The 24,439-nt window shown below is 55.8% G+C and overlaps 1 protein-coding gene across 1 annotated transcript; it reads left to right on the top strand.

Annotated features, from left to right (window-relative positions):
- Positions 1-4,065: 4,065 nt before the first annotated feature.
- Positions 4,066-8,179, top strand: NKX6-3 (NK6 homeobox 3). The gene is made up of 3 exons (XM_032838084.1): positions 4,066-4,447; positions 6,413-6,582; positions 7,940-8,179. Exons 1-3 carry the CDS (start codon positions 4,066-4,068, stop codon positions 8,177-8,179), a joined length of 792 nt encoding a protein of 263 aa, XP_032693975.1.
- Positions 8,180-24,439: the final 16,260 nt, after the last annotated feature.

The raw sequence follows: 24,439 nt of genomic DNA, 5'->3' as shown, positions 1-24,439 counted from the left end.
TAGAAACACTTTAGCAGTATGTACAAAGCACTAACAGCTCAGCTCCTGAGGACTTCTCCAGGCTGCGGGAGAAGGAGCTACAGCCTGTCTTTCAGTGAAAGAGGAAGGAAGTGAGTAGGGCTAGTGAATGTATCTGCCAGTTCTTAGAAGTCAGCCACCACCCCCCCCCTCCAAAAAAAACGTCTCCCAGAGCCAACTTGGTGCTCTAAGTCCAGGCAGCCCACAGGATGAGGGGCCAAGGCCCGGCAGCCTCAGTGGCCCCACTCTGACCAAGCCCTTCTGCCCTACTCGGAGAGGCGGGCGAGGGCCCCACTCCCGACCACAGCGCAGGGAGGGGCGAGCCGGGCAGGAGAGAGCAGCTGGCCACCTGGAGGCCCGGGCGAGGAAGGAGCTCCTCCTAGGCCAGGCCCTCGGTCAGGGCAGGAAGGAGGCCGGCGGCTGGCTGTCCCTCTGTTCCTCGCCTCGGTGCCACCAGGGGACAGCCTTAAAGTGACAGTGGCGCCTCCGGCAGAGCGAGGCCCGAATCAGCACAATCCGCCCCGCCCGGCCCGGCGGGCGCCCTCTAGGGCCAGGAGAGAGACCGGCGGGCTCGGGTCGCTTGCGAGAGCCTTTGTTTGTGGACTTCCTGCCGCCTTCCTCCCCGCCGCTCCGCGGAGGGGACCGCAGACACATCAGACCTTCCAAGTAGCACAGAAGCCCCCCCCCCCCCCCCCCCGGCCCCCGGCCCCCGGCCCTGGTGCCCGTCACCAGCGCACTGCTCTCCCGGCGGAGGCCGCGGGCCCCGCGCGCCCTGGGACGGCCGGGGCGGCCGGGCGGCTGGCGCTCCGCCTTCCGAGGGGCAGGCCTGGGCGCGGAGGCCAAGGGGGCGCCCAGGGCTGCGGCCCCGGCCCCCGCGGCGGGGCTCCCGAGTGCCGCGCTTCTCCGCGTCGGGCCGGGGTCGAAGGGGCGCACCTGCCGGAGCCGGCGGGCTCGGACGGGGGTTGGGGGTCGGGGAGTGGGGCGCCGCGGGCGCGGCGCTCGGGAGCCCCGCCGCGGGAAGACAGGCGCAGGGCCCGCCTCCTCCCCTCCACCCCGCGCCGTCCCCCCAGGCGGCCGCCGCAGCCCACCCCACTAGCCCTCGTAGAGCCCCCGCGGGGGTCCCGCGGCTCCAGGCTATGCTTTGGCACCTTCCGCTGCGTCTGGCATGGCTGCTTGGCCCGCCGGCCCCAGGCCTTGGGCGGCATGGCTGCGCGCTCCAGTTGCTAGTAGGAGCTGTTAGAGGAGGAGTTTGGGGTCTCCACACGATGCCTAGAGAATGCTGCAGTCTGCACCTTAGACGCTTTTTAGAAGTTTTGGAATTACCTTGATTTTTTTAATTGTTATGAAAAATGACTCTTTTCTTGACTCTCCCCAATGCTCTGTTATCGGGAGGGAATCCCCCCACCCCACTCGGATGTATAGACCATTCTCCCTACACCAGCTGAACAAATGTCAAAATTAATAAAGAAATGGACTCACAGCACAGGACTCCATCTCTCCTTCCTGGCTCAGCCCTGGGGGAATTGGGGGTGGTGGTGGCTGGGGCAGGAGTGAAGCTGGGGTTGGGGCCTGAAGGAGTCTGGAAGTGGGATCAGTCAGCAGGGAGGCCTGCATCGCCTGGGGGGTGGGGGGAGATGGTAGGACAGATTTCTGTCTCCTAAGGATTACGAGATGGGGGCAAGTCCAAGGTGGGTGGAGGGGGGGCACCACACATCCCAGGGTGCATGGCTGAACCCACAGTATACACTAAGGGGGACCCTCCCCAGTCCCCGCCCCTCATGAAGGTGTCTGGCCCCTGCACTCAATGTCATTCAAAGTTCAAGAACTTCTGAGAAGATTGCCCTGTTCCTCCATAGTTCCTAACACCTCATGAGGCTGGTCACCCAGATGGCCTAAGTTTTCTCATCTGTCAAATAGGGGAATGGGTTAAACAATTGTTCAAGTCTCTTCCGTATTTTATCCTGGGATTCCCAAATGTGAATGCCTTTGTCAAGCTTGGCATTAAGTAAGAATCAAATCATTTGCTGCACCTTTTCTTCCTCATAAGTTCCCATCCTTAGGGGCTGACTGAGTCACAGTCCCAGGGTCCTCAACTGCATGGCCCAGGGGGTTTCAAAATCATAGTTTCAGGATCACAGTTGCCTGGGGCGGGGTGGGGGTGGGGTCAGGCGGCCAAATCAGAATTAAGTCTCCCAAACAGTTGTGATGGGCAGCCCAGTAGCCCAGCCAGCTCAGAGGGGTAAGATCCCTTTTTCCCGTTTTTAGTCTAAACTTCTAGAGAAATAATCTCTACAGCCTGTGTAAGGTCTTTCTCGCATTGACCTACCACGACAGAGAACATGGCTCAGAGCAGCCTGTTCCACCAGGAACATACCAGCCGCATCGGGAGAGGCAGCCTCTGTGTGAGAGGGGAGCCCTCCCCAAGTTCTGGGTCCAGATCTCCAACTAGAAGCCAAGGAGAAGGCCAGCGAAGGGCCTTCTTTTCTCCCACCTGTCACAGTGGGACCACGGCGTGTTGAGACTGCCAAGGAGCCCACAGCCTGCTCCGGAAAGGCTTTGGAACTGCCCGGCAGGGGAGGGACAGAAGTCTGTCTGCCTGACAGTCCCTAATGTCCTGTCATTTTACACGTTCAGACCAGGGGCTGGTTTCCACTTTAAAAAACAAAAACAAGAACTGCCCATACAAAAACAACAGAGTATTCCCCACAGCTTCCCTGTTTGTAAAGTGGAAGATGGCCCCCAGTAGAACATTGCATGTTGTAAAAATCCATTCGAAAGAAAGGCATATGGGTGTCCCACCATCAAATAATGACTGGGCACCAACCAAATGCCGGCCAGGGGGACCTACCACTGAATCAACAGCAGTCGCAGTCATCAGAGCTTTCCGACCCAGGTGCCAAGCCAGACAGAACATGGCACTGGCTCCAGCAGAGACACACATGATTCCTCGGAGGAGTTAGATGGAAGAACAGAGGAAATCAGGAAAGCTGCTCAGAGGCAGAGGTGGGAAGAGCACAGGCCCAGCAGGGCCAGGCTCCACTCCCCCACCACACCCCACCTGCCCCGCCCCAGTCTCCTGGCAGGCTCCCACTCCCAGGCTCTCAGGCCAGGGGCAGAGACTCACATCCCCACCCCCCACCACCCCGGGCCAAAGCCCAGCCTCCCCACTTACCCATCCCAGCTCAGAGAAAGGAAGAGAAGCATCCACACTCAGACTCCATACTCCTCCGCTGGCTTGGGTACTGCACATAAAGGGGTCTGGGCACCCCAGGACCGTGCCTCCTGAGCCTGGCCTCCTCACCCTCAGGGGAGCAGCTGCAGGAGCTGTAACTTCCAGCTGCCTCGGGAGCCTCCGGGAGCCCCAGGTACCCTCTGTTCCCTAGATGCTGCGCTTGGGGGACCAGGAGCAAGTAGACCCTCTGAGAAGGAACAGAGCTTCCAGCGCTCATCCCCTCTCTCTCTCTCCTCCCTCCCTCTTTCCTTCTCTCTCTCTCTCTCTCTCTCTCTCACACACACACACACACACACACACACCCTGGCTGATTTTACAGTCAATCTTTCAAAGTGCAATTTGTCTTGGAAAAGCCAATGTGAGGCCTGTGTGGGTTTCGACCAATGGCGCCGCGTCTCTCACAGCTCAGCCAGTCTCGGGTCTGTATTCTAATGGGCCATATCTTTATCAGGGAAATGTTGCTTCCCTGAACTTAAAACTTCTCATGGAGGGTCCCCAGACTCACAGGCAGAGGAGGGGTCTGAACTGAGGCTTGGGGAGCCACCCTTCTCCAGGAGGGACAGGGACAGAGCCAAGGGGCGCCGGCGAGGCCTCTCACCTGCTCCAGGAGCACCTGACTTCCGAGCCGCTGACGTAGGTGCTGGTCCCCCGGGCCAGGGCCGGGCCGGATGCCTTAGGTAGGAGGGCAGTCTGGGGCTCGGGCCGCTTTTGACCCTCCAAACCTGCCATGGGCTTCTGGGTCAGAGCTCGGGGTCTCTGGCTTTAGGGGGCCTGGATTTGGGCTTCTGACCTTCCCTCGCCCTGACCCGAGGATCATGGAGTCCAACCTGCAGGGGACGTTCCTGCTGAACAACACGCCACTGGCTCAGTTCTCGGAGATGAAAGCCCCCGTGTGCCAGTACTCCGTGCAGAACTCCTTCTACAAGCTCAGCCCTCCGGGGCTGGGCCCCCAGCTGGCCGCCGGCACCCCCCACGGGATCACGGACATCCTGAGCAGGCCCGTGGCCACGCCGAACAGCAGCCTCCTCTCCAGCTACCCCCACGTGACAGGCTTTGGTGGACTCAGCTCCCAGGGGGTCTACTATGGACCCCAGGTGGGGAATTTTCCCAAGGCTGGCAATGAGTACCCCACCCGGACCCGGAACTGCTGGGCGGACACGGGCCAGGACTGGCGAGGCGGGAGGCAGTGCAGCAACAGTGAGTACAGGGCAAGGCTCCGTACCCCCCACCCCGGCCCCCAGGTCCCCCCCACCCCCACCACCCACAGGATCTGGGGAGGAGGAGGTGTGGGAAGCGAAGGGAAGGCTCACAGGGCAGTCCATACCTGCCATCCACCTCTCCTCAGCCACCTGGATCCATGGCTCACTGGGGCACACAACTGAATTCTCCCCTCTCAGACCCACCCCAGCTCTACCTGGACAGGTGTCTTGCCCCTCACTCCCTACCGTTACCAGTGGCCGCCTCAGCTGCCTTCCCAGAAAACCCGGGGGTCTCCTGGGCTGGAGAAGACCACATAACCCACATTTGCCCTATGTAAGGTCCACCTAGCCGCCCAGGTTCCTTTTCCCACCCAGAAGCCATGTCACATCTTCACCCAAAGTGGACCAATGCTGTCCCCTGTGAGAAGCTGCCCCAGCGTCACCTTCCCAGAGAGCCCATTCCTGCCCTGACACCATTCAGGGCCACGGCATGCACGCCGACTCCATCTTGGTCCTGCCCGCCATCAAGGGGGCAGCTTCCCACCATCCTCCCCGGGGCTTATGGCAGCAGGAGGAGCAGTGATCACCGCCCAGCCTCCACGAGCAGCTGCTGAGTCCAGTCAGACTTGGTCCTCGCTGTTGGAGGTGGGGGGTCACCCTATCCTACCTTGCCCAAATCTGTTTTCAGAGAATGGGTGTGGGGACCCCAGGGGTCGAGGCAGGGCCCAGAGATGGTGGCAGGTCATGCACGGGCAGGTGAGGCTCACCTGGGAGGCAGGGAGGTGACAGGAATTGCAGGAGTCATCCCCGTGCCAGGGAGGCCCAGCTGCGGCAGAGGCGGAGGGAACTTCCGCTTCTCTCTGACCTCGGGGCTGCCCCACTGCAATAGGGGCTTGGGGCCCACCAAGGAAACCCCAAGTCACGCCTGCCTCCCCATCTGCTGTGCTGCTCGGGGTGGTCACACTGCCTGACAGCGCACCCCTCACTCAGCCTGAAGCATGGCGGGTTCCACGCAGGTGAAGACCTCCTCTCTGAGAACTGGTTTTGGGGGTGCTCTGGGCCTTGGTCTCTCTCGCCTCCATCTCCCCCTCCCCCCACCACACACACTCTCTCCACACTCCTACTCTTCAATCCCAAGTGCACGGCCACACACAGGAAAATATCTAAGTCAGTGGCTGAATTGACACAAAGGGACAGAGGACTGCAGAGGAAAGTCTTTGGGAAGGTTCTGCCCCAACCAGTGCCTCAGTTTCCTTCTCTGCAACATGAGGAGACAGAACATGAGCTGCTGGGCTGCACGGAACAAGGCCCAACAGGTGGGATTTCTGCCTCCCCGGAGCCCTGCTGCCCTCCAGCCCTGCTCCTGCCTGAGCCGCTGTCCTAGCCAAGCAGGAGGCAGGGTCCTAGTTCTGTGTGGTTGGGGTCACATGACCTCTAGGCCTGGCGACAAGGGAGTGCAGTAACTTGGGGCCTAAAGCTCTGGTTTTCCCAGGAACCTGGAAAATGGGACCCCAAGAACAAGGGATTAGGCGGAGAAGGAATTCCCAGACCCCCTGCGGCCCTGACTGTTGGGGGAAGGTCTGTGTCTTGTCTTGGTGTCTTGGTGAGAAAACTGAGAAGACCGAGAAGAGCCTCCTGGTGTTGCCCCTGGAGGGAAGGCAGCATCACTGAGTAGGAAAAACATTACAGAGCGAAGGAGCCCAGGGCAGGCTTCAAGCACCGTCTCCCCCTAAATAGCTCTTATCTGGGCCAGTTGCCCTCTTGGGGGTCTCTGTCCATCCAGATGGGGCAGAGGTCATGGTCACTATTGTCTGAATGCCAGGAATGCTGCTTGTTAGCGGTGTCACAATGCCCCCACAATCTCAGTGGCTTCTCTGTAGGAGGGAGCTGGCCCCGTGGGAAATGCAGGATAGGGCTGTACCCTACTCATCCTGCTAACCACACACTCTCCTCCTCCTGCCAGCCCCAGATCCCCTGAGCGACAGCATCCACAAGAAAAAGCACACCCGGCCCACCTTCACGGGCCACCAGATCTTTGCCCTGGAGAAGACCTTTGAGCAGACCAAGTACTTGGCTGGCCCTGAGAGGGCACGGCTGGCATACTCACTGGGGATGACTGAGTCACAGGTCAAGGTGAGTTTCTGCAGGAGAACGTGTCTGCCCTCCAGGGAGCAGCCAGCCAGTGGAGGAAAGGCAGCTTTGCTCTCTGGCAGCAGTGGGGAGGGTTGGGGGGGGTGACTCCGGCTCTCAGTGGGAAGCTGTCCTGCTGTCTGGGCACGGCCTGCCCACCTCACCCCAGAGGTGGCAATAATGACCATGACCCAAAAGATGGCTGTCAGTACTGCTGTCTATTGGGAGAACGTTGAGTTCAGGAGCTCATTTAAAGCCTCCCAGCAACCTGGAGGTGGGGAGTCTTTTATCACTCAGGGTCACTAGGCTGGTAAATGCAGAGTTGGGGCTCAAAGTTGCGACATCCACCTAATGCTTTCCCCTCCTCTGCACGGTGTTGACCAGAAATTTTGAGGGCTGGTGGTGGCCTCTGGCCTGTATCAGGAGTCAGTCTCGGGGCCATGTTGGAACTGAATTTATAGGCTTGTTGCACCAGCAGGCAGGAGGGGCCGGCCTTGGTTTGCCAATAAGGTGGAGATAACACCTCCTTTCAGGTCCATCCAAATGAAGCTCAGATGGGGTAAGGGGGTAGGCAGCCTCCACGCGGCAGGCAAGGGCCGTGCTCACACAGCCCGCCACAGCCACGGAGCCTGAAATCAGTGACGGGGCCTCTCCCTCCAGGCTCCCAGATGCCACCGTGACGCTAGATCTCTTCTGGGATACTTTGGGTGGGTGGCCTCCCAAAAGAACACTATGACCGAACTGCCCAGCTCTGTGACATGGTGACAGGTTCAAGGGTAGAAGAGGGAAGCATGAGGGCAGGTTGGGACCACCTCTGGGCTGTGCCAGCATTGCCAGCCACCTGCCTCCGCAGACTTCGGATCTGCCGAATCCGAGTGGAGGGAAGCGAGGGACCCCTTCCATACTTTTCTGCTTCTTTAGGTACTTTTCTGCATTCTTCAACTATCTTAAGCAATGAAAATACGTTACTTTTATAATTAGGGGAAATTACTCATGAAGTTCAGGGAAGGTCCATGGAGCTGAAGAAGGGACCACCCTTGAGCACCTACTGAAGGCCCCCACCTGGGCATTCCGGCATCTTCCATCCCCGTGCCCCGGGTGGCAAAAGAGAAGATCCACCGCGAGGAGAGTCTGGCTAAGCAGAAAGGGCTGCGGCACTGACCCGCGTTCGTTTTTACTTTATCCGCCACCTCCCGCCGCACAAACGGCGTGAATATTACCACCTGGTCTATCACTGAGCCATTTATTTTACTATAAAAATAAGGATCGACGGTCCTTGCCGCCCGGTGGGGTCACCCTCCTAAAGGGGGTCGCCGCGTGCGCTGTGGGCGCACTATCCTCAGCCTCCTTCTCCACCCAGGTGTGGTTCCAGAACCGAAGGACCAAGTGGCGGAAGAAGAGCGCCCTGGAGCCGTCGTCCTCCACGCCCCGGGCCCCGGGCGGCGCGGGAGCGGGCGGGGAGCGCGCCGCCTCGGAGAACGAGGACGACGAGTACAACAAGCCGCTGGACCCCGACTCCGACGACGAGAAGATCCGGCTGCTGCTCCGCAAGCACCGCGCCGCCTTCTCGGTGCTCAGCTTGGGCGCCCACAGCGTCTGACGCCCGCCCCCGTCCCCTCCCCCTTCCCGGTCCCCGTCCTGGTCCCCGTCCCCCGGCTGCAGCCCCTCCGCTGCCCTGCACGGGGCTCCGGGGCCCCCCCACGGAGGAGGAGAAGGTGGAGGCGGAAGCAGGGGGAGGGCGAGAGGGAGGAGGCCAAGGGGCGCGGGCCGGGGCGGCGGCGGTGAGGCCAGCCCCGCTGAGGGAGGAGGGAGCGGGGAGGGAGGTCCAAGCCGCGTAAGACGCGCCACCGGGCCGGCCATCCCGCTCCTCTGGGGCCCAGGCCTTGCCCTGCCCGCTCCGCAAACGCGTTGAGTGCACAGGTAGATGCAAATGACCAGGTTCTGCCACCGGGAAAGTGGCTGGGGGGTTCCGGACGTGCCATTGGGATCCAGCTGCTGCAGGGGGCCCACCCTCGGAGGCAGTTGGCCGGGGCAGAGGTCTCCCTTGTGGTCTGGGAGCTGAGAGACCAGGGTGCTGGGTCTGAGTGGGCTCTTGGCTGGCCGCAGAAGAAAAGAGGGCATGTCCAGGTACCCTCCTCCGACCTTGGCGTAGGAGGGATCCCCCTGGAGGGGCCAGAACGAATGACAGAAACCGGGCTGGAGGAAATCCACCTCAGGGAGGGGAAGTGGGTCCCAGCGAAGGAGAAACGCTCCTGACACCCTAACTCCAGGATCACACACCACCCCAGGGCCAAGTCCTCCCGGACCCCTTTCTCCCTCCATTCTGCCCTCAGCAGGGATTTCCCAGAAAGAGACAAGACAGCCCCCCCCTCCGCCACACACACACACACTCCGTTGGGCTGAGAAAGAGGGAGGTTGGAGGCAGAGAAAAGATGAGAGAATCTGAGGGGCGGATGTTGCCCCCACCCAGAGCCGCCCACCTAGGGTTCCCTCTGTGCTGATACAATGGACAAGATCACCTGGAGAGAGGGGAGCTTGGCACAGCTGGAAGGGACCTCAGAACCCCCTGCTTTGCCAACTGGGGCCCACACAGGAAAGGGGAGGACCCTGCAGGGATGGGCTGCACCCAGGGCCTGCATGGACTCCTGCTCCGGGCCCTTCCTTTCCTTAGACTGCCCGCAGCCTGGCAGTGGGGGTGGTGCAGTGCTGGACACTGGCTGGGTGGCATTTTTTAGCCCAGGTGACTCGTAGTGGCCAGCAGGTGGGAGGGGTGAGGGAGGCGGGTGGGGGCTGGCAGCCCAAAAGGGACAGCGTTTGCCCATCTTTACTGGCTTTGACAATATAAAGAATAAAAATAAAAGTCCCAGAAACCTCCCCATGGCTGCTGTGCTTCTGTGAAACTGGCTGAGGAATCCCAGCCATGGGGGCTATGAGGGGCCCTGGCGGGTGTGGGGGGTAGCAGGCTTCTCCACTCCCAGGATAGATAGGCGGGTCTGAGCTCGAGCTCAGGGAGTCTGGAAACCTGGCATCACACTGGTCAAGTTGAAATCTCATGGCTCAATGCCAGGCACTGTCATAGGTGCTGAGAAACCCAAGACTGGAACAGGGTTCCTGACCTCCAGGAATTAATAGCCTAGTGGGGGAAAAGGTCCATTTGGGGAAGTAGGTACCATAAAGAACAGCTGGGGGGGGGCAGAATAGAAGCACTAATGTTAATTGAACACCCCCTACTAAATTCTCCCACGTGGAAGGCCTGAATGACTTTACTTGACCTCACAAAGAACTTTAAGAGGTAGGTATTACGCTTGTCACCCAGATGAGGGAACCAGGGCTCAGAAGGTACCTAAGCCAAGTCCCAGAAGTGGGAAGGTGACCAAGCTGAGAGCGGATTCCAAGGCTCTCAAGTCTTCTTGCTCAAGAAGCAGCTCCTCAAAGTCTTTTTCTGTAAAATGAGAGGCAAAACAAGCTGTGATTTCAGAACCTTCCAACTTGAATGATCCTGGCAAACACCAGCATGGCCTGAGTTCCTTTTGCTGTCCCAGGTCCTCCAGTCCATCCCTTAAGCCCCCAGGGTGGGAGAACTTGGCCCCGGGGTATCAGCCTGGAGTGGGAACAGGGCAGGAGGAAGACCCCAGCTCGTGCCTCTTGGAGACTGAGGCACCAAACTGTTCCCAGAGGACAGGAGTGACAGACAAGAAAACATGGAATGCTTTTAAGCTCTAACCCTCAACCAAACCGATGGCCACACTCAGTGTCCCTGGAGGTGAGGTGGGAGACACGAAGGAAACGAGAAGACAGCTGGGAAGAACGGAGCGTCATCTCTGGAAACTCCTGGCCACAGGCGGCATTGAGGAGCCCTCTGTTGACATGTGGGGCCTGCGGGGGGGTGGGGTGGGGGGGTGGAGGGGGCTCAGCCAGGCTGGGGCAGGTGGGACAGCAGCCTGGGAGCTCCTGGGGAGTCACAACACAGTCCCCCAAGATGAAAAGCCAGGTGTGGCCTGGTGTCTCCCTGAGCACTTGGAGGAGAGCATGGAACCTGCAGGCTGGGAGGAGGCTGCTAACATAATCAGGTATAGTCAGGAAGCAGGTATAGAGGAGGAGGCCAGTGACCGCCCCCAAACGGAGCTTGTCTCCATCTTTTTTAAGTGTATTATAATTCCCAACTGCTCTCTTAGAGCTGTGTGTGATTCCTGCATGTCTGATTCTAGTCATTTGGGATCAGTATTAAATCAAGCCCGGGGGAAGTTTTTCCCTGGGGAGACATTTGCTGAGCTAAACAAAATCTTCTCCAGTCTCAAAGTTCTGGGACACCTGCCATTGGGACCTCTGGCTCCAAGACTCCACCCCTCCCCCCTCCCCCCACCACCTGAGCACAGGCAGAGTTGGTGCCTCCCACCGCACCCACTGCAGGAGAAGAGCCCAAGGTGAATGGCCCAGATTCCTGAGGGTAATTGGAACAAGACTGGTTCTCTGCAGATGGGCACCTGTGTGCACATGTGTATGCATGTGTGCACCTGTGTGCTTGTGTGCATGTGCGTGTGCTTGTGTGTTGCTGGGGAGAGCTCAAGGCTATGCCCTTCATCTCTCATACAGAAATCACAAGCCCTAGACATTTTATGCCTGGTTATCAAAGGGATTTCCTGTATATCCTGAGTGCAGCAAAAATCCAAGTTATTTTGGCAATCCGTGCTTCTTGCGACTCCTCTCCTGCCAAATCGCAAACTTTTCAGGGATGAGACAAGAGGGAAGAAATCAAAGCCTGTGCTCCCAATAGCCACAGAGTCCTGCTCTGATGGGCAGCCCAGTAGGCTCGGACAGGCAGGCGCAGATTCGGCCACAGGACCCATTATCGTGGCTGCCGGTGTTAGAAGGACACGAGACACGTCCGAGCTGGGCTGGGTGCGAGTCTGGGCATGGCAGTGTCTTACCAAATTGAGGATGGCCACATCCTGATGGTGACATTAAAGAGGAGACAGGGTATTGGAATTCCACTTCCAGCAGCCCCTCCCCATTACTCAGGTCCCTCTAGGGGTTGAAGCTGGACACCAGTTGACCCAAGCCCTTTTCCTGCCGCACAACATAGAGGACGGTGTTTGGTTCCATCCTAGCTCCACTGCCCTGTGGCCTGGGCTGGTCGCTCTGCCGCAGAGCCTCAGTATACCCATCTGGGAGACAGGAATAATTGCACAGACCTCGAGGGGGCTCGGTCAGATTAGAACTAATGAGACACCAGTGGGGTTATGGACATTGGGGAGGGTATGTGCTATGGTGAGTGCTGTGAAGTGTGTAAACCTGGCAATTCACAGACCTGTACCACTGGGGCTAAAAATACATTATATGTTTATAAAAAAATTTAAAAATTAAAAAAAAAAGAAAGAACTAATGAAACACTCGACCGGTTGCATCATCCAAGGACGGCTTTGAGGCTGTGAGTGAGTCCTCCTGTCGCCAACTAGTAGCTGGGTCATGTGACCAAGCTAGTTAACCTCTTGAAATTCAGTCTCCTCATCTGTAAAATGGGGCTGACACCGCACTCCGCAAGACAGAAAAGGTGAAAGGAAATCTCTTAGAGTGAGCTGACCTGTGTGGGCACCAAAATATGAGAATGCTTCTGCTCTCTCCCTCCTCAAGTTCTTGCCCTCAGGGAGCGTCAGAGCCAGACGGTTCTTACCTGCCATGGACCAGCTCCCGGCACCATCAGTGGTTTGGCCCCAGCAGTGTACCTGCTCTCCGCGCAGTTGTGGAGGGACTGGCACGTGTGACCAGGTTCTTAACCTGCAAACTGCCTGAGACTCAGGATCCCCCCAGTAGCTCTGGGCACTACCAGACGTGGAGAGCTGCCTGTGGCCCACAGATGTGTTTCTTCAGGGGCAGATTGTGCTTCCGTAGAAATGTCAGCTAGGGCAGTGAGGGGTTCCCACAACTTCCCAGGGCACTTCCACCTACCTGGGTTCCACAAGGCTGCCTGGCTTGCCTTCCCCTGAGACGTCTGGATCTGTCTCTTCTGCATGGAAGCCTTGCTACTCTGGGACCTGATTTGGGCCCCAGCAGTGGCCTCACCTGGGAACTTACTAGAAACACAGACCTGCGGGCCCCAGCCCAGATCTGCGTTTTAACTAGGTCCCCATCTGGCTCCCAGGCTCACCATTCACCATGTGACAGGGGCCAGAGGGGGTCTGGCTGTGTGAATGTGTGTGGGTAACCCTTCTCCTCTCAGAGCACAGAGTCTGGCCTCAATAAAATGTCGTTCACCTGATATCGTTGAGCATAAGGACAGTCATAGTGTTTGTGACCACAGAAACATTTTTAAAAGTCTCAAGGACAAGAAAACAGCTACCCGTACTGCTCTCCCAGGTGGCCAGAAGCCCTGGGGTACAAGACCAGAGGAAGAGGCCCTAGATGCAGGGTAGCTCAAGTGTGTGCAACAGCCCGCAAGGACAAAGAGGAAGCCCAGTGCATAGCCCTCTCCGAGCGTTTGGTAACAGGACTGAAAACCCAACATAGGTCAGAGGTATTTGAAGACAGTACTGTGGTTAGTGTTCACAATGATGTCCCAGAGATTGTCTCAGAAAGATTAAACCCTGTCCTTCATCCTCTGCGTAAGGTGCTGGAAGAGCGTACTTTAGAAAGCTTTTCACCAGGAAATTATTTTGCTTAGAACAATTCACTCTCTGATGATGCTCGGATAAAGGAAACGGTATCAAATAAAAGAAATGTGCTGTTCTATCAGATCATGTCATTTCAACCTGGTTCAGAGGATGGATTGGGAGTTTATGGAGGAATTTAGTACAAAGCTGTGGTGGGAAGGACTTCTGTCATTCGGGAGGCAGAGGTCATGGGAATGAGGCTAAGGGAACCCCTCTGATCACCTTGACTCCAGGCCAAGAGCTCTGGCATCAGGCCAGAATGCCAAAGAGGCATTCGTCTGTTCCCTATACGGCACAAGAAGAATTCAGCACCTTCTATGAACGTGACTTCTTCCAAATGCTTTACTCACACCCACTCATTTGTCTTCCAAAAGCCATATAGGATTTAGTGTCCCCATTTTCCAGATGAAGAAATTGAGGTAGAGAAATGAACTGATATGAGTCTGACCCCAAGTCCATGGATATACAGTAGTGATTCCGCTCGACTTCAAAGTCACGCTGTCCACTCACTGCACCGATCGCATCTACCACCTCTCCTTGCTTTTCACACACATTCGTTAAACACTCACAGGGCCATGCATAGTTCCATAGGCTTCTCTCATTTCATTTTCAGAAACATCCCACATAAAATAAGCACAAATACGATACCCATTTTATAGCCAAGGACACTGGGACACAGAGAGGTTAAGTAACCCGCCCTATATCACACAGCTCAACAAATCTGACTTTGGAGCTTCTGCTTCTAACTACCATAAAAGGGAAAAGAGAGAGGAACCATTTGAATGAGGGCTGGACTATGAACGTTTAAAAAGAAAATCAGGATTATATGTATCAATAAATTAAAATCCATGCTGTCAACATCTGGGGTCTGCTTTCTGCCTGGCACTGTACTTGTTCCTGGGCATCTGAACAGAGGACAAGCTGCGTACCCTCCTGATGATCACAGTCTAGAAGGAGACCAGCTGCCAAGAAAGAACAGGAACACAACGCTATTGGTGCTGTAAGGAATGTCTTCACAAGGAACAGAGGGATCCCCAGGAGGCAGTGGTTAAGGATTAGAGAGGCCTTAATGAATGGCAATGTCCATTAACAAAAACGCAATTCCCTGTGGATCCATGCGATACCACATCTCAACAAAAGCATTATATCCTGTGTCCTATACGAAGGAGCACTATAGAATAAAGGCAACTTTCATTAGTAAGAATCTGTGTCTATGTGACCTAACCATTAGACTTTATAGGATTTGCTGGGCACCTGGGTGGCTCAGTCGTTAAGCATCTGCCTTCAGCTCAGGTCATGATCCCAGGGTCCTGGAATCAAGCACCCCATCCGGCTCCTTGCTTGGCGGGAAGCCTGCTTCTCCCTCTCCCTCTGCTGCTCCCCCTGCTTGTGTTCCCTCTCTCACTGCCTCTCTCTTTGTCAAATCAATAAATAATCTTAAAAAAAAAAAGGAATTTACAGAGTTTGTATGAAAAGCGATGCCTGAAAGCTCCTATGAAACGGCCATACGATCCTCACTACGGCATTCCATACCCTTCCACAACATGCTTTCATTTGATCCTCCGATAGACTGGCCATGGGATTTTGGCCCCAGTTTGCCTATGAGGAAACAGATCTATGCAAGTTCAAAACTGCTTGTCTTCGAAGTCTGGGCTGCGTCTCCTCCGCAGACGTGTAGAGACCTGAAAGGTACAGAGGACACGAGAGGACCAGATGATGTCCTCTAATCAAAGACACACTGATCAAATGCGTTGTAGCGCACGACTACAGTCGACTCCATTTTTCTCGGCCTGGTCTCTGGGGCTTTGCCATTGACGGCAGGTGGCTCTGGAAGGAGCAGATACACCACAGCTGGAGATGTTCAGAGGCAGTTGCCCCAGTTCGCCCGACCTGTGATTTCTCCGGCATACGGATTCCCAGGGCCCCTCGGATCTGCGGGCTCCGTTGGGCAAGCGGGACAGTGCCCCAGGGCACCGGAGTGGACAAATTTGGCTAACAGTGACTTAAGAAGCCCGACTTGACTTAAACCCACAGTTCTGGCTCTCCCTGCCGGGCTCGGAGTTGTTCACAAGGGCCTGGATCGGGTTCCGTAGGGTTTCTTCTTCCGCGGCTGACCAAGACTCAAACAGGGAAGGCAGCCGCGACGGAAGCAAAGCAGCAAGGGCTGTGGGTCCTCCTCCCAGTGAGGGAGGGCGAGACGGCGGGACGCTCCGGGCCTCCTGCTGCCCAGTCAGCTCTGTGGCTGTGATGCTTGCGAGAAGGTCTAATACAGTCAGTCCTTCAAGGGCTCCGGGGAGAGACGCTGCTCTGCAGATGGGTAAACCCCTGTCGCTGTGTCCTGGAAAAGAAAGCGACGCCGGCCTTGCCGTCCCACACGGCTTCCGTTGGGCCCACCACGCGCCGGGCGAAAGGAGCCGGCACCAGCGGGGTCTGTCGGCAACGTGCGGGGGTCCCTGAGAAGTACTGCGCCTTGCTCGGTAAACGGCAGCGTCTACACTCACTGAGAGTTGTCAAAGCGCGCAGCGCACGTCTGCGGCTTGGGCTGGCCTGGCCCCGACCCTTGCCTTCTCGGGCTAAGGCCACCCTCATTCTCCTCAGGGGAAAAACAACCCTCCCGCCTCTTTCTCGACTGAGTTTGGGCGGGCTGACCCCACCCACAGGATGCATGAGTGACACTGCCCTGAGCCAAACAGCGGAGACCACCTCTCCGGTCACGTGCTAGGTTGGCTCTGGGATTGGTCCGGGGCTCAGCCGCAGCCAATGAGCAAAGACCGAGGTTGTGCTCGGGGCTCCCCGTCCTACCTCTCCACGGGGCGCGCTTCCGGGTGCCGCGCAGGCTGGCCGCGGGGAGGCTGCGCCCGCCCGAGCAGGGACCCAACTCGGGAGAAGCTGGGCTGGAGACGGAGGGAGAGCAGGGTTGAACGAGGGCCGCCGTTTCAGGCCAAACTCCTCCGGGCCCAGTCCGGCCCCATTCCTTTCAGGAGATAATACCCTTTTGTCTCGAGGCTCGTCGAATTGGGTTTCTGTCATTTATAACAGAAAGAACACGAACCACCCTGTTGTTTTCTTACAGGCTGGTCCTTCCGGGGGCCTGCACCTGGGGTACACTGACAGAGGGGGCCGCCCTGGTGAGAATTCCCCACGCTCCTTCCCTCCCACCCACACTGACCGCTGGCGGCTCCCCTCTTCTTCTCTTGACTCCCGGCTGCCCCCTCAGCTCAGATGACCAGGCTGGAGGGAATGGACCCTCCTTAGTGACAGGACGGGGCTGCATTAAGCGATTCCTCCCCTCCTCGGTGTTGGTCAGTTCTGAGCCCTGCTCAGATTCCTGACGAGAGCAGCCCTGGCTCTCAAGGGGATGACACTTGAGCTCCTCGAGGGTCTGCGGCCATGCTGCCTTGGTAGAGCTGGCTGGTCTACCCCAGCAGCTGGCACCATGAGGAAATCCCCCTGCAGACCCTTCCCTCCCCATAGTGCATGGATTTGCAGCAGCCTGGACCCCTCGGAGGGCCTTGGTTCCTCCACAGCCCTCCACCACCGTCCCCACCCCATCTACCTGGCTGTCCGGCCCAAGAAGGATCAAGCTGTCGGACTCCTTCTTGCCCTATTTAGGTTGCGCTGAGGCTGCAGAGTCACATACAGAAGCAGCTCAGATCCCGTCTAGTGACCATGTCAGTTACAGGAGTCCGCTCTCCTGGCGGCAGAGGGGGACATCCTCCCTTGTCCTTATGCTTGTCCACCAGCGGTGACTCTTTAGAAGCTGGCCTGGCCAATCGCATCTGTTGCTCTTCAGGCCCCGACCTTTGACACCCTCCCGCCCCCCAGTGATGGCCCTCCCTCATCCCAGTGCAGATGGGACAAGGCCCCCCTGGGAGAGCTTCAAGTGTTAGGTGGGGGAGGGCCAACCGCAGCCCAGTGTTGGGTGTTGAGAAGGTCTCCTTGTCAGTAATAACCCCATGGGGGCAGGACCCAAAGAGCTCACATTCTTTGAGCTCACATTCTTTAACCAATAATGCTTTCATCCCTGTTTCTTCCAGGAAAGTCCCCAGAGCCTGAACAGGGACGACAACGACGTTGGAAGTGGGGGGAGAGATTGGCTCTTCTCGGTGTAGAGCCCTTTGCCAGCCTCTTCCTCCACAGCCAACCCAGAAGTCATGCCATTCAGAAACCCCTCATTAGGGCCTCTCTGAGCAGGCAAACAAACATCATTAATCTTGGCCACGTGAGTGAAAGCACACTCACCTGTCCAAGCGAGAGAATTAATGTTGTGTCAATAGGAAATGAGTGTTTACCTCTGGTCTTTATGTCTTCCCTTTGCTACAAAAAGCCCGGGGCGTACCTGCCCAAATGCAGGACCAAAGTCAGAGGAAAGAAAAAGAAAACCCCACAGCCCAGGGGCTCGCCTGGGACCAGGCTTGGTGGGAGGCCAGGTGACAGAAGAGGCCTGGCTGGGAGTTCTCTGGTGCCGGGAGACTGTGGGAGATGTTGCCAGCCTCAGACAAGGTGAGTGGTGACCACAGTGCCTTGGGGCCAGAGATTCTCGCCAGAGTGTGAGCCTTAAGGAGACAGGCACCCCTCACCCTGCATGGACAGACGTGGCCTCAGGTGACTGTTTTGTCTCCAGTACACATGGCTGTGATCTCTCATGCCAGGCAGTCAGCATTGTAGCTGCATAGGCTGAATGGGGCCTGCGTTACTGGTCCAGGAGCTGCTGTTTACTGAATACCTACTGAGTGCCAGATACTGTGTGTGGTGACTGACAGTGATTCTCTAGGAATCCTGCAAAAAGGTACCCTGCCTGCCTCAGAGATGATACTGCAGGCCAGAAAATCCAATAGGTTTGCATCAAGGCCACGTAGAGGCAAGAGGTGGATTTGAGCCCAGGTCTGACCCTGATGGCAGTGTTTCCCCCCAAGTAATGGTCACACAGACTTTCACACCAGGAACGATCCGCCCTCTGCGGGTGAGGTCAAGTGTAAAGACAGGAAGTCTCTGAGGAAGCCTTCGGGGTCATTCTGTGTTCCTCCTATCCCCAGGAATGCCTCACCGTTGGGGGGTGGTGGGCCAGGGAGAGGCCGGGCTGGGCCGGCCAAGTTGAGAGTGCAAGGGTGTGTGCGTGCCTGTGTGCCCCAGGAAAAGAAACCAAACAAGCCGATAAGATCTCTCGTTTCCAGAGCAAAGCGCCAATTAAACACAGGGCAGATGTGAGCAAATAAAGCTGTGGCGTCCGGAGAGAAAATCAATACTAGATTATATGCCTGGCCCAATCATATACCAATTAATACAGAGCGGGTGGGGCTGGGTGCTTGGGGGAGATAAGTCCGGCTGGCCAGCATGCAGGGGCTGACCGAGCCTGCCCCCAGAGTCCCCACAACTTGGGGCTCCTGCCCTATTCCTCCTCAGGTGGGGGCTGCCAGCCCTGGTTCTAAGGGGCCTCACCCAAAGGTTCTGGGGGGAGCTTGTGTGAGTGGTGCGGGGTGCGGTGTGGGGGTGGGGTGGGAAGAGCAGCCTTTAGTCCTGGGAGCAGAAGGAAGGAAGAAGGGCCTGGAGACGCTTTGGGAGGGCGGCACCCACTGGGAAGGCCCAGTCAGCTCAGCGCGTGCGCTTGGGCTGCTGGATGTTTCGTTTGCCACATAAAAAATAAGGCGCTTGCTTCTGGAGAGTGATAGAAAGTCAAGCAAAAATGGGAACACCAGAAACCAAATTTCTACCCCCCAAGAAATGACACTGGAGTCCCTGGTTATTCCGTCCATGTTTTTATTTAATTCAGAAAGTACAGCCAAGCAGTTAATACTTTTCAAGAGGGGTGATAAAAGATAAATGGCCAGGTGTTTGCAACACAGGACCAGGTGACCGTGGGGATGGAGCTGTCCTGAACATTCTGTGGAAAGGCTTCAGGTTCATCGCCAGGATGCGAGGGACAAGACAGTGTGACACACAGCCACCTGCCAACAGAGTTCTCCAAGTTTAGCAGGCCCCCTGTCCCAGGCAGGTGGCTTTGGCAACATCAGAAGGACACATCAAAGGTGCTGACGTCCCAGGGAGAGCGCCTGTGGGCTGGGTGCCCAGCTGCAGGGACAGTTACAAACCATGAATTCCTGCCCTTGTAGGGGTCAGGACACTTGGTCGCAGAGCCAGTGCGTCCTTCCACCAAAATTGCCCAGCACTCTTGGGGAAAGGAGACCCAGCTGTGTGAGAAACACAAAAGTGGAAGGAAAGGTGGCAAATTGGTCCGGAAAAGGGCACCTGCTTCCATTTCCCCCATGGATGCCTCTCTGGCCGGTTCCCTCTTGTACCCTGAATACTCCCAGACGCAGGCCCTTGAGGCAGAAAGTCCTTTGCAGGTGGGAGCCCTGGGGGCCAAGGACTGTTGCATGCCCAAGAAAAACGAAATTTGCTAGCCGAATATTTTTTAGACATTTTGCAAGATGCACGGCCTCCCTGACAATTTTTAATGTACTAACTGCCTGGTCCAGTGAGCTGATTAATTGGTGCTGGAAAGATCAATAAAAAACAGAAAATTAAAACAATTTTAAAGTGATTAAGTAGTTTAACACCTGTCTCCCGTCACGTCAGCGCAGGAAGAAAAATAAAGCAGGTGTCGAAGGGGCCTCCTGAAGCAAGAGAAAACAGCGTCCGCCTCGCAGGAATGACAAATCACGGCTGGTGGATCAATCTGAGTGCAGGCGGTCCTTCCCCAAGCCCGGGCGCGGCAGCGGTGGGAACTGGAGACCCCGGGAGGCTGGGCACCTCCCCCGGCCGCTAGCTCCTTCAGAACCACTCCTTATCGAGGAAAACAGGGCAGAAGGGAGCATGAGGAGCCGAGGACCATCTTGGCCTGGAACTCTGGATGGGATGAGATGGGAAGAAACCTGCTAACCTTCTCCTGACCTCACTTCTAGCCAGTCAGAGCTGAGTCTGTGCTATGCGGAGGGGTTCAAAGGCAATGCATATGCATTTGGGGAGCTGTGGGGTCAAGGGAGGGAAACCCATTGTCATAGCTCTCTAGGATTACCAAATCCTCCAATCTGGAAGCTTCAGGTCTCCCCCGCTTCCTCTTTCCCAGTCTCCACTCTCCCCAGGCCTCTACTGCACCTGGCTCTATCCACAGGTGTGCAGGTATGTTATGATGGCCCAGAAACCCCTTGTGACTCCTGTGCCAGCCTCACACCGGCGGCCCCCAGCCAGCAGCTGCGATGGAAGCTGCCCAGCAGCGAGAGTCACCCTGGGCTGGAGTTTAATGTACTGGATTCCACATCACTGGAAGTAAACGCATGGAACTCAAGAAGCCCTAAGATGATTCTTCCCCAACTTCCCCACCAGAGTCCTAAAAACAGAGTCCAAAGAACATGGACAGGGGAAGTGAAGTGAGGGGCAATTAACAAAGGCTAGAGGGAAAACCCCTAAGTGACACATTTCACAGGTCTCCTGTTTTACCTTGAAAGTGGACTTGAGTCTTGCACACATAAGGTACAGAATATACTTAATGTTACTCATGTTCTAGAAAGCTAGGTGCATGCTGCTCTGTGGCTTTCCTGCCCGGGCACATCACTACAACTCCCCGGGGATTGGGCTGAGGCTCAAGCCTTTGGCACAGTCTCTGAGCTCCTTGGAAGGGGGATCTGGGCTCCTTGGCCAGCCTCCTGCGTGTGGAGGCAGAATGGGCCACGGCCCTGAAAACCCGCATTCATACTCACCTGCCTGGTGGGACGGTCACACATTTATTTTCTGCTCTCCAGCTTTCTGTTCACCTTTGAGGTTCCCTTAAAGCTTTTCCCACCAAGACCAGGACCGAATAGGAACTCCAAGCAACCTTGCAGTGGGTTTAAGACAGTACATTTTAAAAGCATTTAAAAACGTGATTTAGACATTAAATAACCTAAAATGTTTAAAAACATTAAAGCCCTCACCTGGACTTCTTACTAGCAGTCCCTGCTTTGTACATCTTCCTGTTAACACCTGTCACACTGAACAGGGAGGGAAAAGGAGTCACAGAAGTATCCTGGATAGGGCCAGGGTCAGAGAGTTCCAACTGTGAGCTTTAATAAAAGCATTTCACAAGTCACATTTCCCCCCCTTTCTCCTACTTCTTTCTGGGCTGGGAGTTCTGCTTCTGTATTCAGTGTTTGGGCATCTGTATACATGACAATCCGTGTGGGGCCCTACTGGTCTCAACAAAAAGTTGTCGACCCTTCACAGCAAATTTTATGCCAATGCCAATCTCACAAGAAAAGACTTCCAGTCTTCGGCGATTGGCCCACTTAAAAAAAAATCATCCATACAGCCAGATCTCTACGTAAAATATAAACGGTCTCTTGGTGTTTCCTGCCACAAGATGGGACCTGGGAGACCTGGTATAGAAGCTAAAGGGTCCTGTCATCCAACTTTTCTCATGGGTCCCCAGTGCCGGCTTGTCGGGGGTGTCTGCTCAGGGGTGCAGCTCTCCACCAGAAGGGCTGGAGGGTGGGGTGGCCTGCGGGACCATGCAGGCTCTGTGCCACCCCTGGGTGCGCGCGCATGCGGCCCGGCCAAGGTACCTCACTGCTCTCAGAAGCAAAGTTCTTGACGCGGCGCCCTCCGGCCTGTGGCTGCTCCCTATAGGGTAAGGATCAGACTGACGAAGATAAAGTTTCCCCGGGCCCAAGTTCCAAAGTCGGCTGTTTTGTTTCTGTTAAAATGCAATTGTTTTTCTCTGGAGTGTGCGGTGACTGCTCGGCGTCAGGAAGATGTATGAAAGCCTCCACTTCAATTCAGCATCCCTTTTCTCCCAGACAAACACGGTCGGATTTTAATAAATCAAAGAGCCACACTGTTTAATAAAAATTTATTGACTTACAAGTGATTATTTATCAAAAGACCATTAATAGCAGGTACTGAAATGATGTGTTACTGGGTGGTGCTGGGGAGACTAATAGGAAATCAATGCAGCTGGCCGGCCGGAATGCATATGAGAAGCCCACCCCCCCAACGGCTGGCGCAACTGCACCGGCAAAATACACCAGACGCCACCCCTGCTGCAATGAAAAGTCCCCCCTTTTTATTTATCGTTTACAAATGAAATGATCAATACTTTTAATCTAGAGCAAAATTTATTAACTTTCCCATCGGAGAGAGACATATTGACTGGGGGGAGAGGGGGTGTTAGCGCCACGGAAGATGGATGGCCGCTTGGTCGTCTCTTAGCCTGTCCAAGAGCCAGTGTGCGTGCAGCTGCCCTTCCGGCCCCCGGGTCCCAGGCCACAAGGCGTGCATGCAACGGGAGAAATCGAGTCTGGCTGCCTGAGAGGTACAGCAGGCCCAGGGGACACGCACCATGGCGGACTCGCTCTCGCTGGTGTGTCACCGACGTGGAAGCAGCAATCCCAGAGGCCACGGTGTTTTCGGGCAGTTCCCAGAAGGAACGGCGGGATCTCCAGACCCAGAACAGTTCTGCAGGACAGCAGGGCTCGAGGCTGCTGTTGGCAGGCTGCTGCCCCCAAGGGCTGGGCACGCAGGGCTCCGTGGGGCACTCCCTGCCCCCTCACCGCTAGCCTCTTCTCACCTGGGCAGGGCAGCAGCAGGGAGCCGGGGCTGACGCGGTCCAGAATCAGGTTCGAAAGCTGTTTCTACTGTTGGAAGGCCATCATCTCCAACTGCTCCATCAAGCTGAGGCTGCTGAGATCTGGCCTGGCCCATAGCCGTCTACCGAGCTTCCTCTGACAGGGGAATCCCACTAGCCTTTCAAGAAAATTCCTTCTCTAACTAGCTGAACCAAAGAGACCTCATGGTTGAGTGGAAACAGCTGAGATCCACATTCAAATCCACCCGGCCCCCCTTCACCTGAAACCTGGAAGCCCCCCCCCCCCCCTTCACACAGGGACATCCTCTGGCGGAGCGTTCGCTAGCTCTATGTTCTGGAGGAACCAAATGCATCCGAATCAGATCTGAACCAGATGACTTGGGAAATGAGAGCTAAAGTTAGAACCATGGTTTTTAAACTTACAGACATGGAAAGAGGTTTGGAGGCCATCTGGCCCAAGTCCTTAATTGTGGGTCAGGGAATGGAGAAATAAAGTCAAAATAGCAAGTGAGTAGCCGGTTTAGAAGTGGGATTAGAGGTTGGCCAGGGCTCATCCCACCAACTGATGCCGTTGGTTTTATTCCAGAACCATCCTCACTGCTGCTAGGATCCGGAGTCTTCTGTACTTGGCTTTGCTTTACATGATTCTGTGGTTGTTCCTACGTGTTGTAAGGCTTTACCACCCAAAACCTGTCCAGCTATCCCAAACCAAGCATCTGACTTAGGGGTAATGGGGGGCCTGCAGGTCCCCAATTTAAAAAGGTGGTGTAGTGTGATGAGTCTCCATACTTTCAACAAGAACCAAATAAAAATTTTAGAAATTGCTTTTCTGGTGGGGGGGGCGTAATTCACATCTCTTCTCTTTGTAAAATAGTACAATAACCCTTGCTTAGTTTCCACAAGTATTTCTTTACACAGTAGTTGATTCTAACCCAGACTCTTGCAATACTCTGCTAGGTAACTGACAGGCATATTTTTAATATTCTGTTTTTAGTTTTTTCACATTCTTTTCAGCATACCTATGAAAATCATGATGTAAACATACTAAACAACAGAGAGCTTTTTTCAAAAGAACTTTAAAAAAAAAAAAGGAACCTGAGCCTCAAAAACTGATTTTAAAGATCATTCTGGATGGTTTTTAAACACTATATTGTCTCCTCTAAAAGCTGAAAACCGCTGTTTACTCTTTGTAAAACAGTTCATAAGAGGCTGTTCCCTAACAGTCAAAACAGGGTTTTTATTGGAAAGAAAAATCATTTCTCACTGGTTAGCAACAGGCCAGGTGAGAGCAAACGGGAGGCCAGTAAGGGAGGTAAAGGAACAGGAAGCAGTCAGGGCGAGGAAGACAAAGTGCTATCAAGTCAGTGTCTCAGGAGCAGGGCTACCCTCCTGCCACAGCCCCAGGCACAGGCCCAGGGCAGCCTGGGAGAGGCGACGCTTACGGCGGCTGGTGCAAATCCTGACAGGTGTCACGGCTATGCCTTGCTGGAGCCGGGGGCAGGAGTGTGAAGGGATGGACGGATAGGTAGATGGGGGGTCGGGGGGGGCATGAAACTGGTACACCCTGAGAGCCAGAACTGGTGAGGGTTGTTTGGCTTGGGATCAGCCTTCACAGTGACTGCAGCTGGGCACAGGAGACCCAGGAAGCTCCCAG

This window comes from Lontra canadensis, unplaced genomic scaffold (assembly GCF_010015895.1).
Source record: "Lontra canadensis isolate GAN:19392208 unplaced genomic scaffold, GSC_riverotter_1.0 scaffold101, whole genome shotgun sequence".
NCBI lineage: Eukaryota > Metazoa > Chordata > Mammalia > Carnivora > Mustelidae > Lontra > Lontra canadensis.
Note: the sequence above shows the minus strand (reverse complement) of the source record. Positions and strands in the feature narration are given on the sequence as shown.

What these genes read in the sequence shown, in the direction of transcription:
- NKX6-3 (XM_032838084.1), top strand. Translation starts at nt 4,066, where the DNA reads ATGGAGTCCAACCTGCAGGGGACGTTCCTGCTGAACAACACGCCACTG. An exon ending in CGGGAGGCAGTGCAGCAACA is followed by an intron (nt 4,448 to 6,412) that starts GTGAGTACAGGG and finishes TCCTCCTGCCAG; the next exon opens with CCCCAGATCCCCTGAGCGAC. An exon ending in TGACTGAGTCACAGGTCAAG is followed by an intron (nt 6,583 to 7,939) that starts GTGAGTTTCTGC and finishes TTCTCCACCCAG; the next exon opens with GTGTGGTTCCAGAACCGAAG.